Source organism: Hirundo rustica, chromosome W (genome assembly GCF_015227805.2).
Source record: "Hirundo rustica isolate bHirRus1 chromosome W, bHirRus1.pri.v3, whole genome shotgun sequence".
NCBI classification, from domain to species: domain Eukaryota; kingdom Metazoa; phylum Chordata; class Aves; order Passeriformes; family Hirundinidae; genus Hirundo; species Hirundo rustica.
In genome coordinates, this window is record NC_053487.1 from 21,434,846 (window position 1) to 21,458,711 (window position 23,866).

Here is a 23,866-nt window from a genome sequence, read left to right on the forward strand (position 1 = left end):
TTAAGCCTGTGCAAAAATACATTGCTAGACCAGGACTCTTCATTTACTGTTCTCAAAACACTCAGCAAGCATTTATCTTCCTAAGAAACTGGGCCATATTTGGCTATTAATTATAAAGCAGAACTCCTCATTAGCCATTTAGAAATTAATGATGTGAGATGACCTCTCATGGATATAATCTTTTAAAGCTCCAAAACTGCTTTATTGGGGAGTAACCTTAGCCACAAAGAATTTAAGTGTTGGAGAAACAGTGAATCGATTTCTGAGTTCAGATCAGAACCTTGGCATACTTTAAAGCATGTGACTGTATTGAAAGAGAAGGTCATTACTACAGTGAACAATTGCTTGCTACTGTAGAATTAAAAAGAAAAGTTCATGCAATTCTCTCTCTTACCTTGCAGCCAGTCTCGTAAGTAGTGCAACCACATTTTGGGAAGCTGCTTATCCTCTTCCAACAAAATGTATGTCACATTACTGAAACTTTTGTGAAGTTCATAAAGTAAGTGCTGGACGTAGGGACTGGGATAGTCTGCTTTCTGTGTCACTATATAAATGTTGTAAAATGAGAAATACTTGAACTGTGCTGCAATAAAGTCATATTCCTGGGTTTCTCATGGTACAATGTCTGTGAGATTCAGTCTGTCTCTAGCCCGGGTAGTTCCATATAGGCTGAGCCCAAGTAAACCCAGAAAAAGAAAAATAACCACAATCTGTAACAGAAAATGGAAATGCCTTTGGTTTTATGTTCCTAAAAAAATTAATAACTCATAATAGCACACAGAACCAGGTTCAAAATTAATGCCCATCACTATATTTTTAAGCTTTTATGTATTTATGCACACATACACATACTACAAGGCCAAACTAATTTGTGTTTTAGTGAACAGGAAATTTATATGGTGATGAAGTTAAAAAGTAGATTGGGTTTCACTGTTCATGAGTTTAGGTTACCAAAAGTCACCAAAACCCTTATTAACAACTTCTATTTGAAAAGTATGTCATTATAGCACTACCAAGATAAAACTTTTAAAGTGTGAAATTAAGTGTGAAAATATTAAGAATTGTACTTCCAAAATAATTGCATTAATTGCTGATATTTAATACCATTGTCAGGATAATTCTCCTACTGGGCAAGGCAGAAGTCTATTTTTGAAAAACAGGTAAATAGTTTTCTGATTACCTTAGCTTTTGGGTTTAGTAGGAATGGAGCATAATGCTTTTCTGAAAAAGATGAAAGTGTCCATTTCATACAGGGTGGCTCAAGGCAATTCATACTGGAGTCTGAGAACTGGGAAAGCAAATCTCTTGTTGAGTTTGTGCTTTCTGGGCTCTGGCAGCTGATATTATCTTGCATCACTGTCATTGGCTGCACAGATATTGCTGAGCAAGGCTCTGCTGTGGTGTAGTACATCTGTGCATGAGGATCATAGTCTGTGTGTAACTGCACTGTAGACTGCATTGTAATCTGAGCTTCATGTACAAAACTGCGACAGCTGTATGGGGATGTACTGTAGTAAGTATTATCACTATTTTCCACATATGCTTGAGGCTCAATCTGAATCACTCTAGTGGCACACGGACTGCAAGAGAAGAGAAAAACATTGTTCGCATTTTGATAGGTATTCATTTTAATCAGGCTAGATAGGATAATCTGCCTCCATCAGACTGCTTCCACTACAGTTAAATTGTTTATGTTAATTAAGCATAATGTTTTGATGAGGATTTCCTTCTGTACTTTTAGAAAGTATTTCCTAGACATGGTTTAAAGTGTGGGCCTCAGCCTGTTTCTGGATGTTTCTTGTGCCCAAGAAGGAACCAGCATGTCTGAAGACACTGGCATCCACTTACATCACTCTATTAATTACACATTCTAATCAGGTCAATAACTAGGTAGTTGCACACAGTCTGAAAGCATGATATATGTGTGTGAATTACATCTACATGGCCATGCTGAGAATTAAACTATTTAGAAGATCAAAATGTAAATGCATGACATGATGAGTTCTTCGGTTGAGAACTATTAAAGTAACTCTAAAATACTATTTGGACCTTCTGAATAAGATCTCAGACTTTTGTGAGGCAGGTTCAAACCACCTGCCATACACTGACTCTGTATTTTAAAACTGATGTAAACATATATGAGGATTAATTGCCAGAAAGGACAGGCAACATGAAGAGACAAAATTACAGAAGTATTTTTGAAAGCATTTATTGTAGTTGATGCCTAGTTTATAAGAAAAAATGTGGTGGTGTGAGAGTTGTTTTATTAAGTTATTAAGTTATTTTTGTAAGATTTTTAAGTTATTTTTATAATGGTTTAGCTCACTGTATACCCCAGTGTTCTGTATTGGTTTTCCCCTTATGAGTTAGGTTGTTTAGTCCACTGTATAGCCAGACGTTTTCTGTCATTCATTCCTTCCCTGCACCTGTCGCTGTCAATCCCCCCTCTCTCCTCGTGGTCGCCCTGTCTGTCACTTCAAGACCCTTCCCTGGATTCTGGAAAGATCCAGGAGAGGTGTCGAGTGATAGGCTGGTGTTACCTCCGCTGAGGCGTAGCGACCTGGTTCAGGAACGACACGGCAGCCACACCCAGGCTGCTCGGACCACCAGCTCACAGACACCAGTGTGGTGGACGGCTAATGGCGTTTATTAACTGGTTACATGGAGTTATAAAACCTCTGTTTGCTACATCACTTCCGTCTGCTTATGTTACAAGTTAGGTGTTGCTTACCTTATCAAGGACACTAACCAACTAAGTATTGAGGGAGGAGTTCTGTCTGCCCATACAACGCGATATCTTCCGACCGCCTGTCCCTAATCTCCCACATTTCCCCCCCCTCTCATGACTAAGTAAAAAAGTATAAAAGTATAAATGTTATAAAAGTATAAATGTCATAAAAATGCAAAAGCTGTTAAAGTTAGTATAATAGGATACAAAAGTGGTATAAAATGTTAGTAACAAGCGCACTTCATGGTAATTGCAGGCGTTCGACAAATAGGATGTTGACTTTCTCTAAACGTCTTCTAACAAACGGCACTAACTTGTTCAAAATGCAAGGCCCAAAAATCAATGTCAGGAGTATCATGGTGAGAGGGCCTATTAAGGTGGGAACAAGGGTGGCTAGCCATGGGGACTGATTGAACCATGACTCGAACCATCCTCGTTGGGCCTCTCTCTCTTTCTCTGGGCCAGTCTTTCTCTCAGCTCGGCCATGGAGTCTCGCACGACTCCGGTATGGTCTGCATAAAAACAGCATTCTTTTCTCAAGGCAGCACACAGGCCTCCTTGCTGCATGAGCAAGAGGTCCAGTCCTCGCCTGTTCTGCCGGACGACTTCCGAAAGCGAGGAGATAGATCTTTCCAGAGAGGAGATGGATTTTTCAATTCTCAGTAAGTCTTCGTCAATTGTCATTTGCAGCTGAGAAAGTCTTTGATGTTGGGTCACGAGAGCTGAAACACCTGTGGCTGTGCCAGTGGCTCCTAGGCCAAGGAGCATTGCAATGGTTATACCTATTATTACTTCTCTTTTGCGGAGCAGGATGGTTTCTTCTAAAAAGTGATACATTTCTTCTTCTTGGTGATACAGGACTCTAGGAACAATCAGAACTTGGACACAAAAGTCAGCAAGGTTATTGAGTTTGCTAAGGTACACACAGGGAGTTATTCCGATTTGTTGACAGACCCACATTCCTGATAGGAACAGAACTGCCCACTTATCAGTCTTTTGACTAGGTTGTATGAACTCAGTACAGATATTTCCCATCTGCTTTGCTACGGTTACACTGCCAAAGCATTTGCCTCAGCCTGTGACTTGACTCAGGGTAATTTCTCTCCGGGGTGTGTCCCACTTACAGTTGTGTGGATTGTTTGCTGCAGAATATTCGAAAGGAGCATCAAGGGCGACACCCTCATAAAAAGGAGGTTCTGCATTATAACATAACCAGCATGATTTTGTAAAGTTCGGATTGGATTTGTTCAATGACAAAAAGGTAACATTTAACACACTAAGAAACAGATTGTAAGGATCTGACTTAGGTTTTTGGTAGATAGCTAAAGGATGGGATGAGGAGGAGGTGCCAGATGTGGCTTCCCTCTTGTGTCTTCGTGCTGCGAGATTCTGATAGGGTTTGAATGACTGGGGCACTGAAGGTGGGAGTCTAATAATTTGCACATTCACCCAGAAGTTACGAAAGGCGCGAACAAACACTGACCATACCTTTCCTGTGGCCCAACTCACATGGGTTGGCTGCAAAATTGTCATTGCATAGTTCTTACAAGTGTGTCGTCTGCCATTTCGGGGTATGTATATCAATCTGTCCATCCCGAACTTAGGTTCGCGACAGCCGCGGGGAGCGTACCTGACTTGTAGGAACTTGTCGGGTTGCTGCGGTTGCCATCTATCACTCGTCACGATAGTTTCGCATCCCCAGTACCCACAGTACCCGTACTTTGGATGGCTACAGTAGCTTTTACCTGGGTTGGAGGCAGGGCACCAATAAGTTTGGTACAGTGAAGAATCTCCAATTTTAGGGAATCCTAGCTGTGAGGGAAATATGTCTGTTAGCTTAAACTCAAAGGATGGGCTGTCTACTGTAATGATTTCTTTGATTGCCTCATCACTTGAAAGATGGCGCAGGACCCATCTGAATGGTTGGTGAGGGTAATACACTACGTTTGCTTGCCCTCTGCCTACAAGACCCAAAAATAAAATCACGCAAAGACACCGTAGTTGCTTGGATCTCACCGGTGCGGGATCTTTGGGTGTTGCTGGGTTACTTGGAGGTTCATCATTCTCTTCTGGTACCGGAGTGTACGCATCACGGGGGCGTCCAATGATCCAATCCTGCAAATGAGACCTCACAATTTTCATTAGTTCTATTCTGAAGGTCTGGTTTGATTGACTTAAGTGGGCACCATTTTACTTTACCGTCCTTTTTAACAGCTGCATATCCTCGCCCCGCGAGCACTAGTCTCCAGCCCTGTTCCCACTCTCCTAGTTCATTTTTAACTACAACATGCGGGCCTTCCTCTAGTGCTCGGGTGGCCCAGTGTTTTTGGGCCGGGCTGGTTTTCTCATCTCCCCTAGAGAACTGATTGAGTGCTAACAGAGCGGTTGCTAGTATACGTGCCTGGTCTCCTGAGGGAATGGAATTTGTAAAGCCTTCTGGTTTTGCTAATACTTCTAATTTGGCTTTCAGGGTTTGATTTGCTTGCTCAACGATGGCCTGCCCTGTGCTATTGTACGGAATGCCGTGTACTAAAGTGATTCCCCATTTAGCGACAAATGCTTGAGTTGATTTTGAGACAAAATTTGGGCCATTGTCTGTTTTAATTTGCTTTGGAATGCCCAGCCACGCCATGGCTGTCAGCCAACGCTGAATGGTTGTCTTGGAGTCAGTTTTTGGGTGTTGTGTGGCTACAATCACTCCACTATATGTATCTACAGTCACTGCAAGCCATGCTCGGGGTTTTAGCAACTGACACAGGGTAAAGTCTGTTTGCCATATTTCTGAGGCTTTGAAGCCTCTGGGGTTGACTCTGCTGGACCACAGTGGTGATTTTTGGCAGTGAGGGCATGTGGCCATGACGTGTTTCGCATCGGCGGTTGAAATCCCACATTTTTTCGCTAGTGCTTTAGCTCCAATGTGAAGAGACTCGTGTAGCTGACGGGCATCTCTTAGTGTCCACAGTCCTTTTGCAGCGGCATCTGCCTTGTCATTGCCAATTTGAAAGAATCCTTTAACTGGATTGTGGCTATTAACGTGGATGACAGATATGGTGCCTTTTCGCGAAAAGAGTGCTTCTTCAAGCATCATGGCCACTGTGGACACTGCCACGCCGGGCCCTGACATGGCCAGGCAGAGCCTGGCCACGAATATAGAATCAGTTACGATGTTGAGGTGCTCTTCAGGGAACAGTTCACACGCCAGTACAACGGCAGCTGCTTTGAGTTGTTGAACTGAAAGCGTGGGGTCAGTTGTTTTGATGCATTGCCACTGCTCTTCTGACTGCCACACTGCTGCTGCAGTCGATGTTAGTGAAGATGCGTCTGTGAAGATCGTCGGTCCTGGCTGTGGTCGGTCGACGATTTTTGGCGGGAGATCAATGTCGATGATTGCAAGCAACTGAGTCCAAGGGGGTTTTGCTGCATAGTGAATCTCTCCTCCAAAACCAGCAAGGGCCATGGCCAGATGCTCTGATACTGTTGTCGATTGCGCAGAAAGCTGCTTGCGGAAGGGCAGATATATCTTGGTGGGTTCAGCACCTAAGTGCTTCAGGGCAAGTTTTCTGCCTTTCATGATGAGGTTGCCAAGACACTCAACTCCCGGGGAAAATGCACGTGACGGTTTTCCCAAGACTACCCACAGTATCGGTTGAGCTTTGTCAGGTGGCCCTTGGGCCAGCGCTCGTACTCCTCCTTTCTTCGTAAAGTGGACATATAAATCAATTGATGCACATGCATCCCATCTGGTGAGTGTGCTTCTTGACATTTGCTGTTCGATAAAATCAAGCGAGCGTGTTGCTTCTGGTGTCAGTGTTTTCTGCTCCCATGAGTTTTTCCCTTTCAAAAGGTCATTCAAGGGGTCCATGACCTCGGGAGGAATCAGGACGATGTTGCGGAGCCACTGTAGAGATCCTACCAACTGCTGCATGTCATGGAGCGTCTCAATGTCTCGGTGGATTTTTATCTGAGGAGGGGTTATGTAGGAACTTGAAATCTCCACTCCTAAAAAGGTTACACATGGTCCTTTTTTTTTTTTTTTGTGCTTGCAATTTCAAAGCCATTTGTTTTTAAGGTCTCTGAGACTGTTGATACTGCTCGGTCTACCTGGCTCGCTGATGGTGCGGCAATCAGGATGTCATCCATGTATTGGACAATGGTCACGGTCGGGTCGCTGCGTCAGACTGGCTCCAGTGCTCGGTCCACCATGATCTGACAGATGGTGGGCGAGTTGACCATTCCTTGCAGCAGTACCTTCCACTGGAAGCACAGGTTAGGACGCTGGCTGTTCGGGAAGACGATGGAAAAGGCAAACCGCTCTTTGTCTTCATCATGCAGGGGTATGGAAAAGAAACAGTCTTTAATGTCAAGCACTGCACAAGGCTGCCCTTTTGGTATCATTGAGCTCATGGGCAGCGAGGTTTGCACGGGGCCCATTGGTTGAATTTTCTTATTTACTTCATGCAGATCATGGAGAAGGCGAAACCCTTCGCCACTCCGTTTGGGTATCACAAAAACTGGGGTGTTCCATGGGCTGGTGGAAGGCTCGACATGACCTTTCTGCAATTCACGATCAACTAGCTTAAGAAGAGTATCTATTCGAGGCTTTGACAGGGGCCACTGCTCAACCCACACTGGGTCGGACGACTTCCACGTCAGCTTGATCGGTGGGGGTGGGTATGCTGCAGTGGCCCTTATGGTAAATTTGTCACCCTGGCTTTTAAAAGGGCTAACGCGTCTCTCCCCAGCAAATGTGGGACTCCCGACATGACGTATGGAAAAAGGGTGATGGTTTTTTCTTGTCCCTTTTCAGTGTGGAGTGTAATTGCTATTAATTGGGCACTCTTGCGAGCTCGGCTCAGTCCCCCGACTCCACCTACCATGGGTGCGTCTTGTAATTTCCAGTGTGGGGGCCAATTTGTCTCAGGAACAACAGTAACGCCTGCTCCGGTATCAATCAGAAAGGGGACACTGATGGCAATGTCATCTAAAACGTCATAGCAAGTACAGATCCCCCATATTACTGGTGGGTTGTCACACTTCACTGCCAAGGCCACCCAGGGGTCTGGTCCCCAGGGGGTGGTCCTTGCTGTTCCTGGGACAGGGACAGATACGGCTGGGTCGCTGGTTGTGCAATAAAGTTGGTAGCTTCTCGTGGGGGAAAAGGGTTCAGGAGTGCCTCGCCCCATTTGGGGTTTGCATAGCTGGGCCGCCTCATGTCCCAAGTGGGAGAGGGCTGTGTGCGGCCCTGTTGCCCTCTCCCCGTCCCGTTTCCCTGGTTTTAAAATCTACATTCTTTGGCAAAATACCCCTTCTTTCCACATGCCCAGCATGGCCCCCTAGATCGCAACTGGCGTGGGGGAACCGGTGTTGAAGGGTGCCCTGACTGGGGGCAGTCCATTGCAATGTGGCCTGCCCTGCCACATTTAAAGCATGCCATTATACTAGTAATTGCAGTATGGACGGCTGCTTGAATTGGGGCAAAACGCTCTTCTTTTGCAACATGCCTGATCATGTCTGCAATGCTGGACCCTAGTGGTAAAGACCGTAAAATGTCCTTGGTGGCTGAATTGCATTGTTGGCTCAGACACTCTGCTAACACAGGACCCTTTGCCTCTGAGGGCAAAGCTGAGGAGTCGAGTGCTGCTTGGAGCCGGTCCACGAATTGTGCAAAACTTTCACTCTCATTTTGCTTTATTGTGGACCATGATGATGGTTTAGCAATGACCATGGAAGCAGAGCGGATGGCTTCCCTGGCAGCATGGGTAGTTGTCATTACCTCATGGGCCCGTAGGCCCTCGGCTTGTGCCTGGGGGGTGATCATGGTTGGGTCTGTGCCCATGAGCCATTGCAGGCTGGAGCCGTATAAAGGATGATCTGCACCAATGACCAAAGCTAGTTGCTTTGCACAATTGTCCTCCCACTCTTGTTTAAAAACAATGATCCCTGCCCCATTGAAAATCAATCTGCAAGTTTGCTTTATGTCAAATGGCAGCATGTCATCTCCTCCAAAAACACTATCAATGAGAGTAGAAACCATTGCTGAATTGATCCCTCTGTCACTTATTGCTTTAACAATTGCTTGTACATCCTTAGGATTTACCGGTGAGTACGTTCTCTGGTTTCCGCCTGCCCCCCCTAGTCGGACTGGAAAAGCTAGTCTGGCCGATGGATTCCAGTCGGCACATGCTATCTGTATCTTCCTCCAGTCTGTGAGGGGAGTTCGTTCTTTTTCTGACTTCCCCTCAACCCGGGTAGAAACATTGTTATTACTGATTTTATATACTGTTACTTCTTCTTTGTCAGAGCCGGAGCCAGAGCCGGCAGCAGAGGACTGGCTGTCCCAGTCCCAGCTGAAGTCCGAATCAGAGCTGGAAGTCGACTGACTGGCTGCTTCCGGGCTCTGGAGCCTTTTGGTCGGGCTCCGACCCCACCCCTTTCCCTCAGGGCTGGGCCGTCCCTTCCCTCTTGGCCCCTGCCCCTTTCTCGGGGCTGAGCCACCCCCTGCACCTGCGCTCCCCCCGCCTTCTACTGTGGGAGCTTCTTGCCTTAGAAAAACGTGCTTCTTGGCAAAGATTAGCTTCAGCTCTCTCTTTGCGCTCTCCTCCCTTTTTCTGCTCGCGCGCCCCCGCGTTAGCAAACGAGCTCTCTTTGTTTTCGTTGGCAACGAGCCCACTATCTAAACGACTTTCTTTGTTTTCTGCAGTATAGTTCCTGCTTTCCCTCTCGGATTCAGCGCTATCTTGAGGCGCATAAGGTGGACGTCCCTCCCCCGCTTTTTCAGCATTCCTAGCTTCTTCAGCTAGACCGTTGTAAAATGACTGCATCTGTTTTATCTCTTCAGTGAGCGACCTTGAGCTTGGAGGCTTTGAAGAGAGTTCTTGCTTTTTCAAGCCTCTGCACTTGGCAGAACTGACCCCATCAACACTCTGAACATTATCACTAACATTCAGACTACATTCTTTTACACTCTGAAAATTCTCAACAACAGTTCCCTCTGAGAAAGTTTGCGTTGCTGCTGCGATACCCAATTGGGGGGAAACCTTTAAACAATTTCGGGCAGCTCCCCAGGTGTCCTGTTCATGCAAAGCCTTCTGCAGTGCATCTACGACCCTTCCCCATGCCTTAAGATTTTTCCCCGAGCCGGAAGACATTGTGTCTGCGGCAAGAGCCTTAGTACATTGATCCCAAACATCTGGGTGGAGGATATCCACCGGTCTATCAATAATACTAAGTTGCAAAAGCCTCGTCACTGCGAGGGTAAAATCTTTTGCTTTACAATCAATTCCCCACTGCTTATGAATCTGAGAAACGACCTTCACCAGGGCTTCCATCCTCTGCGTGGGTCCAGAGGCGTCCCTCCCGCAGAGCTGGCCCCGCTGCTCGGCCGTCGTTCACCCATCCAGGTGACTCCCGTTCTCCCAGGCAACTCCCGGGGTTTCGGCACCACTTGTTACCTCCGCTGAGGCGTAGCGACCTGGTTCAGGAACGACACGGCAGCCACACCCAGGCTGCTCGGACCACCAGCTCACAGACACCAGTGTGGTGGACGGCTAATGGCGTTTATTAACTGGTTACATGGAGTTATAAAACCTTTGTTTGCTACATCACTTCCGTCTGCTTACGTTACAAGTTAGGTGTTGCTTACCTTATCAAGGACACTAACCAACTAAGTATTGAGGGAGGGGTTCTGTCTGCCCGTACAACACGATATCTTCCGACCGCCTGTCCCTAATCTCCCACAGGCTGGTGCCCGGGGAATCCCCTCCTACCCTCCTGTGATTTGTTAATGGTTCAAAGGTTGACACCCCTGTTACCACCCCCGTGTTCCCTGGTTGGCTGACCCGTTGTCAGCCCTGCCCCGTTTATAAGTGGCTGTCAAGCTTTGATCTGGGCTCTTCTGGGCAGCAGGTAGTGGGGTGCAGAGCTCCGTGCTCCCCCCCCTTCAATAAACTCTCGTTAATACCCTGCTCAGAGGAGTCTGCCTTTCATTCAGCTGCCGCGGTTGCTTGCTACATCTACGTGCCCGTCGCTGGTGGTGGGATCCAAGTTCCCACAGGGAGGAGGCGGCTCGCTCTGCCTGCCACCCTGACCTTACCACGTTGCCGCAGTGAGACACACTGAGCTAGCCTGTGGCTGCGCTGGTCAGCGCGAACCGGACACTGCGACAGCGGTCTGGCGCCCATCGCGGGGCCCCCACCCTCCGGCCACGAGGCGGACCCCGCGGCACGGATTTAGGCTGTGTCGGACAGCCGAAGAAATCCTTGGACGCCACGCTACCCCTGGCTGCAGCAGCTCTTAGAGATCACGCTCCCGGGGGAGAAGAGGACAGCCCGGAGCACCCACCGGGTCCACTTCAGGCAGCTGATCCCAAAACCCCAGGTTTCGTCTCGTTCCAGGAGGGGGTAAGTTGCTCTTCGTGAGGGCACTTACTTTTTGGGAAGGGTGCTTTGGGAAGAAGACCCTATTTTGGAAAGGGATTCCCTCAGGAGCGGGGGGGGATCCCAAGCCGCGCGGCTCGGGAGAGGGGCGGTTTGCCCCATTCCCCTGCGGAAACCCTCCTCTGAACTCTTTTTAGTTTCTCTTTCGTTTTTTAAATTTTAAGTTAAAAGCAGTAGTCGGGCGGGCCGCGATCCCGAGAGTTTTCGGACACTGCATTTTAATTTCATCGTGGCTCCCCGGGACTGGTTTTGGGAAGTAGTTACCCGGTTTTAGGAGGTTTATTCCACTTTTGTCTTTTGTTAAATTTTGATTTTGCCTGGGTGTTAGTGGGTGAGCGGCAGAATTGTGGGAGAGATGGGTGGTAACCTCTCAGCCGCTCAGAAAGGACTGTATTATAGTTTTAATTCTGTTGTTGAACTCGCCCAGTTAAAAATTTCAAAGGGCGAGCTCAAAAGGTTCGTCAGGCGGGTGTTCCTGCACTTCCCTCAGATGTCCCTGGAGCAAATTTACAGCTCCAAATTTTGGCAGGCTGTGATTAATAAAATTAATAATTTGGCTCTCTCAGGGGACAAACAAGCCTCCAAATTTCTTAATTTGGCTTCGCAGCTTTCAGCTGCTGTTACAAAAATGAATAAGAAAGTGCAGAAACAGCCAGCCCCAAGACAAACTGCCCCCTGTTCTCCTTGTCCCCCTGCCCTTTCTCCTTGTCCCCAGAAGGGAGTCCTTAAGGGAGCAGCAGGAGTTCAGCCTGCTGGCTCAGGCCCCCTTAGGACCCCCCGATCCCCCCGCCCAGGCAGTCCTAGCCAGACTGCTCGGGGCTTCTCGGGCAGCCCTGGCCAGGCTGCTCGAGAATTCCACCCTTCCCCATTTTCCCCAGTTAACAGACCCCGAGTTCGATTTAGTTTAGCTGAGGATTCCACATCACAAAATGGCTCCCCTACCCCATATTCCCAAGATGGAGGAGACCGCATGGCACAGTTCTCCCCATCCCCCTATCCTCCTTCCTTCAATCCCTTTCTTCCTGCCCTTGATCAGCCCAACCCCTTCCTCTCCTCGGCCCCTCCTATCCCCCAAAAGACCCCGCCCATGTCTCCTCCCTCTTCAAGAACTCCACCCTCAGCTCCTCCCAGTTACTCCTCCCACGGGAACGCCCACATGACATCATCGTGTTCCCAAACCACTCCCCTGGCCAAAAGACCTGCCTCCTGGGCTTCCGGTTCCCACGCTCCCCCTTCTGGTTCCCACGCTCCACCTTCCGGTTCCCACGGTCTGGGCCCAGAGGGGGAGGGGCCAGGGCCTGAGCCTGCAGGGATGCATCAGCCTTCCCCTGTTCCCTCAGTGTCCCCAGTTGTCTACAAGGGCTCCCGAGGAGGGCACAATGTTCGAGCAGTCCACCACCCATTTTCTCAAGCCACCATCAGAGACCTCTGCAAGGCACATCGGGATTATGGGCGGGACAGCCCCTATTTTAGGGGCCTGCTCCGCTCTGATCGCGAAGCCGCTGTTGTCATCCTAGCAGACCTTAGGCAGCTGTTCTCCTGCCTCATGGACTCCACTGAGTTCAAGCTATGGGAGGCAGCATGGAGACAGCTGCTTAGGGAAGCCTTGCCGAGTCTCCTCACAGATCCAGAGACTGCGATCGATGAAAATGGGAATGCCCTCACCCTGGAACACCTCATGGGTGAGGGAAGGTGGATGGATCCGACAGACCAGGCGTTGGCCATACCAATCAAAGCCCTCATGGTAATAAGGGAGCATGCGGTCACAGCCTTTTTCAGTATGGTGCCAGATGGCCCGGTCATTCCATGTTATAAGATCGTGCAGGGGACCAAAGAGGCTTTTACTAAGTTTGTGGAGAGGCTCACCCGAGCAATTGAAGTACAGGTTGCTGAAGTGGCGGTAAGGGAGGGGATCCTTAGGGAGATGGTTTTCGCTAACGCTAATGGCTTGTGCAGGACTGCAATTCTTAGTCTCCCCTTGGACCCTCCTGTGACCCTTCAAGACATGCTTCAGGTGTGCCAACTCAAGGTCCCCTACATGCAGGGTAATGACTGGGATGCTAAATCAACAACACCAAGAGTAGCTGCAATATCTGGCACCCAGCAAGAACATATTCGCAGGCCGTATGCTCCCCAAAGAAACAAGTGTATCATCTGTCGGGAGCCGGGACACTGGGCCAATAATTGCCCACTGAGGGACGACATCGAACTCTTGAAAAAGAAAAAAGGGGGAGGCAGGGGAAGTGGGAGAATGGGAGGGACGGGAGATAACTCCCGTCAGTTAAACTAAGGGAGGAGCGCAGGTCCGCCCGGAGCGGTGACACAAATAGGGCGGACCAGGCAGTGGGGGAGGGGAAAGGAGGACAGAGCGCCGATGAAACGCTGCCAAATACAGACATTTCCACTGGACGTGACTTACCAGACGAGACAATCTTAACTGACCATGACCTGTCAAAACATATTCTAATAACATCTTCGAATGAGGAACCTTTCAGGTTGGAGCTCACCAAAGCCTTGCACCTGAAGAGCGTGGATTGGACCTTCCTGTCGGTAAACCTAAAGGAACAAAGCACCTGGCCAGTCCAAGGGAAGGAACTTGTCATCGGGGATTGTAAGTACACCCCGCAAGAGATCGAGATTCTCCCGGGGATTTTAGTCAACAACCCTGAGAGTCTCGTTCTCTGGCTGCGTTGCACCCATCCACCGACCTTTCTTCCGAAGGGTCAAGTAATTGCACAGATCATCCCTGCCCGAGGGCCAAACGATACATCAACGGTCCCGATGGCTTGCCCTGTGCAGGCCATCACTGAAGAAAGGCCCCGGGTAACATGCGAATTCACAGTGGGCGGGGAGACAACGAACATCACAGCTCTTTTGGACACTGGGGCAGATGTGACGATCGTGCCAGCCCAGGATTGGCCGTCACATTGGGCTTTGCAGGATGTGGCTGGACACGTCCAGGGTGTTGGAGGGCTTCAATTGGCAAGACAGTCGAAGAGCGTGGTACAAATTAAGGGACCAAAGGGGCAATTGGCAAATATCCGCCCTTTTGTTTTAAATTATAAGGAACCCTTGCTTGGAAGGGATCTCATGGCTCAATGGGGGGTCAAGATTGACATACCCGACCCCTCAGTGGACATTTCCACAGTGACCATTGAAGAGCATCCCACCAAAAAACTTAATTGGCTCACTGATAATCCAGTTTGGGTGGAGCAATGGCCGCTTTCCAAACAAAAATTAAAAGCGCTCGAGGAGCTTGTGGAGGAGCAGTTAAGAAAAGGACACATTGTAGAAACAGATAGCCCTTGGAATTCTCCGGTTTTTGTGATTCAAAAGCCGGGGAAAGACAAGTGGCGCCTCCTCCAGGACCTCCGTCAAATTAATAACATGATTGAGGACATGGGGTCTCTCCAACCAGGGATGCCTTCCCCAACTATGCTCCCCGAAAATTGGAAATTGGCCATAATTGATATAAAGGATTGCTTTTTTCAAATTCCCCTACACCCGGATGATGCCCCACGTTTTGCATTCTCAGTCCCCACCATCAACCGAGAAGCCCCAAGGAAGCGCTATCACTGGCGGGTACTCCCTCAGGGGATGAAAAACAGCCCAGTCATCTGCCAGTGGTATGTTGCCTCCTTGTTGTCCCCTGTCCGCGCAGCCGCGGGACAGGCCATCATCCATCATTATATGGATGATGTCCTGGTGTGTGCCCCGACTGACGATGAGCTGACACATGCGCTTGACCTGACAATCAATGCATTGATTGCCGCAGGGTTCGAGCTGCAGGAGAAAAAAGTTCAGAGGACGCCACCCTGGAAGTACCTCAGGCTGGAGATCGGCAAGTGGACCATTGTTCCGCAAGAATTGGCAATAAAAACAAAGGTAAGTTCCGTCGCGGATGTCCACCAGCTGTGTGGGGCTTTGAACTGGGTAAGGCCCTGGCTAGGTTTGACCACCGAAGACCTAGCCCCCCTTTTCAATTTATTGAAAGGGGGAGAGGAGCTTAGTTCTCCTAGGGCCCTTAGCCCAGAAGCGGAAAAAGCTCTGGAAAGGATACAGGATGCTATGTCCTCAAGGCAAGCTCATCAATTTGACCCCGAGCTGCCTTTCAAATTTATTATATTGGGAAAGTTGCCGCACCTCCACGGGATGATCTTTCAGTGGAAAGACATCCCGAAAAAGGACCGAGACGGGAAAGATCCACTCTCCATCATAGAGTGGGTCTTCCTGAGTCATCGAGGTCCAAAAGGATGACCCGGCCACAGGAGTTGGTGGCTGAGCTGATCCGGAAAGCAAGGTTCCGGATCAGAGAATTGGCCGGTTGTGACTTTGTGTGTATTCACATCCCAATCGGGTTGAGATCGGGCCAAATTTCAAAGTCAATGTTGGAACACCTGCTTCAAGAGAATGAAGCTTTACAGTTCGCTCTGGATTCCTTTACTGGGCAAATTTCAATTCATCGGCCTGCCCACAAAATTTTTAATCAGGACGTCAAATTTGTATTATCACTAAAAGAGGTTCGCAGCAGAAGGCCACTCAAAGCCTTAACAGTTTTTACTGACGCGTCCGGAAAGTCCCACAAGTCAGTTTTGACTTGGAAGGACCCTCAAACTCAGCAGTGGGAGGCTGATGTAGCTGAGGTGGAAGGATCACCTCAGGTTGCTGAGTTGGGCGCAGTCGTTAGGGCCTTTGAGAGGTTTCTTGAACCTTTCAATTTGGTTACAGACTCCGCATATGTAGCAGGGGTGGTGTCCAGAGCGGAACAGGCCATCCTTCAAGAGGTGTCCAACATTGCATTGTACGATTTGCTCTCGAAATTAGTTAAGTTAGTCTCCCACCAAGAGCAACCTTTCTTTGTGATGCACACTAGGTCACACACCGATTTGCCTGGGTTCATCGTGGAGGGAAACAGGAAGGCAGATGCCCTCGCTGCCCCTGCCGAGATGGCCCCCCTGCCGAACATCTTTGAGCAGGCAAAACTCAGCCATCAACTGTTCCATCAGAATGCGCCTGGCCTTGTTCGCCGTTTCCACCTAACGCAGGAACAGGCCAAGGCAATTGTGGCCGCGTGTCCGTCCTGCTCCCAGCATGCTGTACCAACCCTGCACGTGGGGGTTAATCCCCGGGGGCTGAGAAGCTGTGAGGTGTGGCAAACCGATGTCACCCATTTCCATGAATTCGGCCGCCAAAAGTATATACATGTGTCTATTGATACATTCTCCGGAGCTGTGTTCGCTTCTGCCCACACAGGGGAGAAAGCGGGGGATGTCATTAAACACCTCATCCACGCTTTCTCCTTTCTGGGCATCCCAAAGGAACTCAAGACCGACAACGGCCCGGCGTACAAGTCCAGGGAGCTCTGCAGCTTCCTGCAGCAATGGGGGGTGGAGCACAAGACCGGCATCCCCCACTCCCCCACAGGTCAAGCCATGGTTGAGAGGACCCATGGTACCATCAAAAGAGTTCTACATCAACAGCAGAGGGTCCTCAAAGTAGAAACACCAGCAGTCAGACTGGCCAGGGCACTTTTTACTATCAACTTTTTGAACTGTTCCTTTGAAGGTCTCAATCCACCAATCATAAGGCACTTCGAGGCAAGCTCCTTGTTCTCCATCCGAGAAAGGCCCCCGGTCATGGTCAGGGATCCTGAGTCCGGAAGGACGGAAGGGCCACATGACCTGGTCACGTGGGGACGTGGATACGCATGCGTGTCCACCCCCACGGGACCAAGGTGGATTCCATCCAAGTGGGTGAAGCCCTACGTCCCTAAGGGCTCAGGATCCAAACCAGTCATCAGTCCGCAGGTGGCAGACGCAGCGTGGAGGCGAAAGAGGAAACAGGGGCAACATCATTGGGCGGAGCTTCCTTTCCCCTACTGTTCCTACCCTGAGTAACTTTGTGTTTAGTGTTTTTCAGTTTTAACATGGCAACCACCCAGACCGGATTCCCCGCTCCGAGGAAATTCCACCTAACCCTCGGAGCCCTGATATCGCTCAGCCTGTGTCTCTCAGTCGTCGGATGGCTGGTTCCGCAACCAAAAGCAAACGTGTGGGCCACCCTGGCGAAGGCGATGGGACAAGACCACATCTGCCTGTCGGCCACCTCGGCAGACAGCCCCCTCTCCACCTGCCTTGTGGGGATCCCTTTTAAGCCCCAAGACTTCCCGCCTAAATTCCTGCAAATCGTAAGAGAAATCAATTTTAAAGCAGCGCGGGAAGGCCTGTCATCTTTTAAAAATCCTCATTTGAATTTTGATGTTATGGGCAAGTTAATTTTCCCGGTCGAGAATCCATTTGCTTTATGGCCCCAATACCTTTATACCCTTTCTCCTTTAAGTTCCCCCCTTAATGAAATAGAGCTTTTGGGTTCAGCAAATGCCTCCCTTTGTGTTAGATTTGAGTTCTATCTCCCGAGAGGGCAAGAAAGGCTGTACCCAAAAGTCCACCCAGCTAGTTTTAGGTCCAACAGCTGGTGTAGGGAAATGGTCAAACTTAAAAGACCAACCACTTGGGACAACAAGCCTTGGGCCCTCCCGAAGGGAGTTTTCTTTATTTGTGGTGACCGGGCCTGGGCAGGCATCCCCCCTCACCACGTAGGAGGACCTTGCACCTTAGGGAAACTGAGCTTGCTGTCGCCCAACAAAACCACCCTGATTAATTGGCACAACAAAATTTCTACCCATTCGGCAATTCAGAAAAGAGATTTGAGAGCATTGAACCCAGATTGTGACTCAGAAATTGTACATTGGGCCAAAACTAAAGGAGTAGCAGTCACAATCTTCTTACCGTGGGTTTCAATTGCGAAAGCCCTAGGTGAATTGGCGCACCTAGAGTGCTGGGTGGCCAAGCAAGCCAATTTAACATCAGATGCCCTTGCAAACCTCCTAAGTGACAAGGAGATAACAAGGCAGGCAACCCTTCAAAACTGGGCGGCCATCGATTATCTACTTCTGTTGCATGGCCACTGGTGTGAAGAGTTCGAGGGGCTGTGTTGTTTTAACTTGTCATCGAAAGCCGAGGACGTCCACACTGCCATCCGACAGATGCAAGACATGGTGACAAACATCAAAAGAGAAACAGACGACTGGCTGAGCAGACTCTTTACTAACTGGGGAATCTCCGGCTGGGTTTCCTCCATCATAAAGACTGTGTTGCTGTGTTTGTTTGTTTTGTTGTTAATTATGCTCACGTTCGGTTTACTTAAAAGGATGTTGTATAATTTAATTTCTGCCACCACACACTCCCCCTCAGTCAACCATGTCATCGCGCCGACTGAGGAGAGCCCTGAGGAGGAAGGACTGGAGTTGGAGGAGGTGCTGGAAGGGGCCCCGGAAGATGGCGGAAGAGATCCGGATGAAGAAGAACATGGACTGGGGTACCCAACGCAGCATCACTGACCTCCCTCTTCCGTTCCAGTCCCACTCCTCTTGAAAAAACAAAAAAGGGGGAGATGTGGTGGTGTGAGAGTTGTTTTATTAAGTTATTAAGTTATTTTTGTAAGATTTTTAAGTTATTTTTATAATGGTTTAGCTCACTGTATACCCCAGTGTTCTGTATTGGTTTTCCCCTTATGAGTTAGGTTGTTTAGTCCACTGTATAGCCAGACGTTTTCTGTCATTCATTCCTTCCCTGCACCTGTCGCTGTCAATCCCTCCTCTCTCCTCGTGGTCGCCCTGTCTGTCACTTCAAGACCCTTCCCTGGATTCTGGAAAGATCCAGGAGAGGTGTCGAGTGATAAGCTGGTGCCCGGGGAATCCACTCCTACCCTCCTGTGATTTGTTAATGGTTCAAAGGTTGACACCCCTGTTACCACCCCCGTGTTCCCTGGTTGGCTGACCCGTTGTCAGCCCTGCCCCGTTTATAAGTGGCTGCCAAGCTTTGATCTGGGCTCTTCTGGGCAGCAGGTAGTGGGGTGCAGAGCTCCGTGCTCCCCCCCTTCAATAAACCCTCGTTAATACCCTGCTCAGAGGAGTCTGCCTTTCATTCAGCTGCCGTGGTTGCTTGCTACATCTACGTGCCCGTCGCTGGTGGTGGGATCCAAGTTCCCACAGGGAGGAGGCGGCTCGCTCTGCCTGCCACCCTGACCTTACCACGTTGCCGCAGTGAGACACACTGAGCTAGCCTGTGGCTGCGCTGGTCAGCGCGAACTGGACACTGCGACAAAAAAAGTCATAAGCAAGCTTCCTTCTGTAAATAAAAGCAAATTGCTGATAGAAAACAGTATCAGATTTTTCACTAAGTGGAAAAATCTTACAAAAAGGAAGAAAATGTTGCCTACCTAAACAAACAAGCTCTTATTAACTGAATTTCTTCACATGTACATGGGCTCAAATTTTCATTTTCATTTGGTACAACTTTAGATGTAGGAATAAATGGAAGGCCTGAACAGCCCTGTGCTTCTGAGAATTGGGGCTACAAAATTCAAGCACATTAGAACATCCAGTGAAACTGTGGCTGAATCAAAAACAAAAAGAGGGAGTACTGGCTTCTGATCTACTCCCTGTTCTAATGACTACCTCAAAAGCAAATTTAGGGAAGCACTTTCTCTCTCTGACATCAAAGTTAAAAAGGTCAGACTGTGCTCCCACGTGGGTGTGAAAGGCTAAGAGGACGCAAAAGCATTCCTCTACATACTGATTATGACATGCATGTGAGAGTACATGTATAGAAATGCAGGTTATCCTCTTCATTGCAGGCAAAAGTAAAAACTAATGTAGAAAATATGCTTTATCTCTAAGTAGTGGTTCTGCTGATGGCAGTAGCTTCCTCCTAGCCTACCCATGACCTCAGAACTGGATGTACATTAGGTAATAGGGTGCATACTACCATTCTAAATTACTATTGGAGCCATAACAGAAAGATTACCAATCATTATCTTGCAATGGTACTGATCATTGTGAATTCTTCATAGTCCTATGAAGAGGTAGGCTAAAGAGAAGTAATTTTATAGTTTTTACATTATTTTTATGTATTTAAGTTTCAAGGCACAAAAAGAAAAAAAATTAGCACAGAGTGATTAAGTAAGGCTTCTGAGTAGCCCAAGTTATTTACAGTCTTCCATAAGAGACTGGAATTAAGTCTTCCAAGGTTTACCAATACCAGCAATACCCCATAAAATTTTAAAAATACATCTATTACTAAAGCGTGGCTCTTACATGCTTTCAGAAAGTTGTCCTCCAATTACTAAAATGGATCTAGGTATGAATAAAGGAAAAAGTGTGTGTGTGAGTGTAGCAATGTAATTCAGCAATAAAAACCATGGCAATAACATACTGGCCCTGCTGCTGTCCCACTACAATGAAGAACTCCCACTCCTGACAAGGGACAGTAACACTGAATGGCAAACACAAAAAGGATGCACCTCATATACTGTAATTCTATCACACATTCTCACCTTGTAAAACAGCAGAATATATCCAGTCTCCTGTTTTCCCGACGATAAAGGTCCATGCTCAGGATAGCAGGAAAAATCAGCAAAACCATAGCAAAGTTGAATACTACCACAACTGCTGCCTAGAGATCAATCACAAGAGAAGCAAAGTAATTACTAAGCTTCATTTAAGGCAATGGCTTTATAAAGCATAAAAATGCCTTTAAATTTTCACTCATCCACCCATTTTTCATGTTTATTCATCAGACACTTTTAAGCTTCTCCCTGAGGGAACTGGGAGGTATATTTTACATTCCAGTTTCATTATGGTAAGCCTACTGTAGTTCATTAATTTTATTTTAATAATAATTTTCCTAAGATTTTAATATCTCTATATCTAGAGATGTGGTGGCACCAACATTTTTAAAGTGGAAAAAACAGAGTCAATAAATTGCACTTTTATATGACATTCTGCCCTATTTAGAGTCTCACAGTACAAAAAGATGGAAGCAAACGCAAGTCTGGAACTAGGACTGAAGTTCTCACATTTAACGGAGGGATCTGAAGTAATTTAAGTGCCACAATAGCATTAAAACATATTATTAAATCAGTAATGAAATAAAGGTTTCACTAAATTTTAATAAAAATGCTCTATTTATTAAAACACTATGCATTTGATGTACTTAAAATCTAGCAAAAAATCCCCAACATTTTGTGATTATCTGTTGAAATGTCCTGCTTGTATTTAACTTGATTTAATGAGCTGGTCTACCAAAATGAGTCTTATATTGGAACAAGAATAGGCAATTTGCAAAGTGATCATTATTTAAAGAAAAAACAACCTCTCCTTCAAACCATAACCCTTTCTTACTCAGAGATACCCAGAGAATCTCTATAAACATGTGGTGTGGCATCTATATTTATTCTTAATGGTATTTATTTGCAATAAAACATAGCTGATCACTAGCCTTACAAGGGGAAAACTTGGGCACAGATGGGTTTGGAAGACAGCAGTAAAACAGTAGATAAGGACCAGTCATTGAGGGTTGTTTTCCTCCCAAAAAAATGAAAGAAAATAGTAGAGCCATCAAGAGAAAGAAAAGAAAAAGAAACTCTTATATTTTACTCATTATATAATCAGTAGGCATCTCGATATTAGCCCAGTTTCAGAATGAAGAAAGCATATAAATTATCAAGTGCCTCCACCTGTAAACTTCTGAAGTAAACAATGCTTGTGTTCAAAAACTCAAAAAGAGGACTAAAATTTGATTACACAAATGAAGTGCCTGACCTGATGTAAATGAGCCCTCCTTTTTCCAACACAGATCAATGGCTGCTTTTGATGTTGAAAATCAGCCCTTAAAATTGGCAGCTCAAAAGATGACACATCCAAAGTTCATATTTTAAAAATGCTCAACTTATGTGACCCTAAATAATACAATTTTGCATTTTTCTGTCTTTTATTTGTGAAAATCTGTGGTGGGTTGACCCTGGCTGGATGCCAGGCACCCACCAAAGCTCCTCTATCACTCCCCTCCCCAACTGGACAGGAGAGAGAAAATATAACAAAAGGTTCCTGAGTTGAGATAAGGACAGAGAGAGATGACTCACCGATTACCACAGATTTGACTTGGCAAAGTTAATTTATCACTGATCAAATCAGAGTATGATAATGAGAAATAAACCCAAATCTTTAAATGCCTTCCCCCCCTCCATCTCTCCCTTCTTCCCAGGCTTAATTTTATTCCTGAATTCTCTACCTCCTCTGGCCTCAGTAGCACAAGGGGACAGAAAATGGGGGTTGTGGTCAGCTCATCACACCTTGTCTCTGCCACTCCTTCCTCCTCAGGAGGAAGACTCCTCACAGTCTTCCCCTGCTCCAGCGTGAGGTCCCTTCCCATGTGAGACAGTTCACCATGAACTTCTCCAAAGTGAGTCTTTCCCATGGGCTACAGTTTTTTACATATAGCTCCAGCATGGGTCCCTTCCAAAGGGTCACAAGTCCTGCTAGCAAATCTGCTCCAGCATGGGCTCCTCTCTCCTTGGGTCTGCAGGTCCTGCCAGGGGCCTGCACTGGCGTGGGCTTCCCACAGAGTCACAGCCTCCTTCAGGCATCCACCTGCTCCAGTGTGGAGTCCTCCATAAGCTGCAAGTAGATCTCTGCTCCACTGTTAACCTTCATGGTCTGCAGGGGCACAGCTGCCTCACCATGGTCTTCACCACAGGCTTCAGGGCAATCTCAGCTCTGGCTCCTGGAGCACCTCCTCCTCCTCCATTGATCTTGGTGTCTGCAGAACTGTTTCTCTCACATATATTCTCACTTGTCTATTCTCTGGCTGCAGTTGCTCCTGTGAAATAACTTTCCCCCTTTTTAAATGTTATCACAGAGATGTTACCATCATCATTGATTGGCCTAGCCTTGGGCAGTGGCAGTTCTGTCCTGGAGCCAGGTGTCATTTGGCTCTATCGGACATAGGGGAAGCTTCCAGCAGCTTCTCAAAGAAGCCAGCTGTGTAGCCTCCCTGCTACCAAAACCTTGCCATACAAACCCAATGCAAAATCATAGTAACCTACTGAATGATTTTTAGGGTTTTGAAGCTGTAAAGTAAAATCAGATGACTAGTTTTTGCTTTCACTTTTCTGAGAATGACACAATCAGTTATGTATGCAAACATTTTATAGTTATTTCAGTCATAAAATATATTATATATATAGTACAGAAAAGTGGTTTTTACTGATGTTTCACTTTTGTTATCTACAGCTTGTTTAAAGTAAGATTTTGGTCCTGCTGATTGGCTGAAGACATAACTACTAAAATTGTAGAATTACGGAATTGTTAAATTTGTAAAATACCTCTAAGATTATCAAGTCCAATCACCAACCTAGCACCACCACCATGTTCACCATTACATATCCTCAAATAGTTTATCTATTGTTTAAAGCCTAAGTAGCATTTAATCATTACTTTAATCTTTGAGAGAAAAGATCCCATGACCAGTTCATGATTTATGAATACTGACACAGAAAAGTGTTGGAGTCCAGGGCACTCCTTTGGTTGCCCTGGAGGGTCAGGGACCTGGGCAGGGGGGTCTGGGACCCCAGCCCAGAGCTCAGAGAGACACTGGCTTTGATTTCAGTCCATGGGAAAAACTTCCTACACTGAGAGAAGGTTTACAGGCCACAAGAATGTGAGAAATAGTAGTTTAGCTTATCACAGAATGAGAAAATAGTTTTAGGTTTCTAGCATTGAAGTGAATGGGGACAAGATGGAGAATCTGGGGCGTTGTCTCCTTCTTCTTCTCCTTCTCCTTCCCTCACTCCATTGCTGCAT

General features: G+C 47.3%; 1 protein-coding gene across 1 annotated transcript in view; it reads right to left on the reverse strand.

The window, feature by feature from the left end:
- Positions 1–4,616: 4,616 nt before the first annotated feature.
- Positions 4,617–23,866, reverse strand: part of LOC120764911 (protein patched homolog 1-like) — a 148,496-nt gene continuing 129,246 nt past the window's right edge. The window contains exons 13-14 of the mRNA XM_040089044.2: positions 20,560–20,678; positions 4,617–4,843 (exon numbers count right to left, since the gene is read on the reverse strand). Of these exons, the coding sequence (XP_039944978.1) occupies positions 4,741–4,843; positions 20,560–20,678 (222 nt within the window). The 3' untranslated portion in view covers positions 4,617–4,740. The remainder of the gene's footprint in view (positions 4,844–20,559; positions 20,679–23,866) is intronic.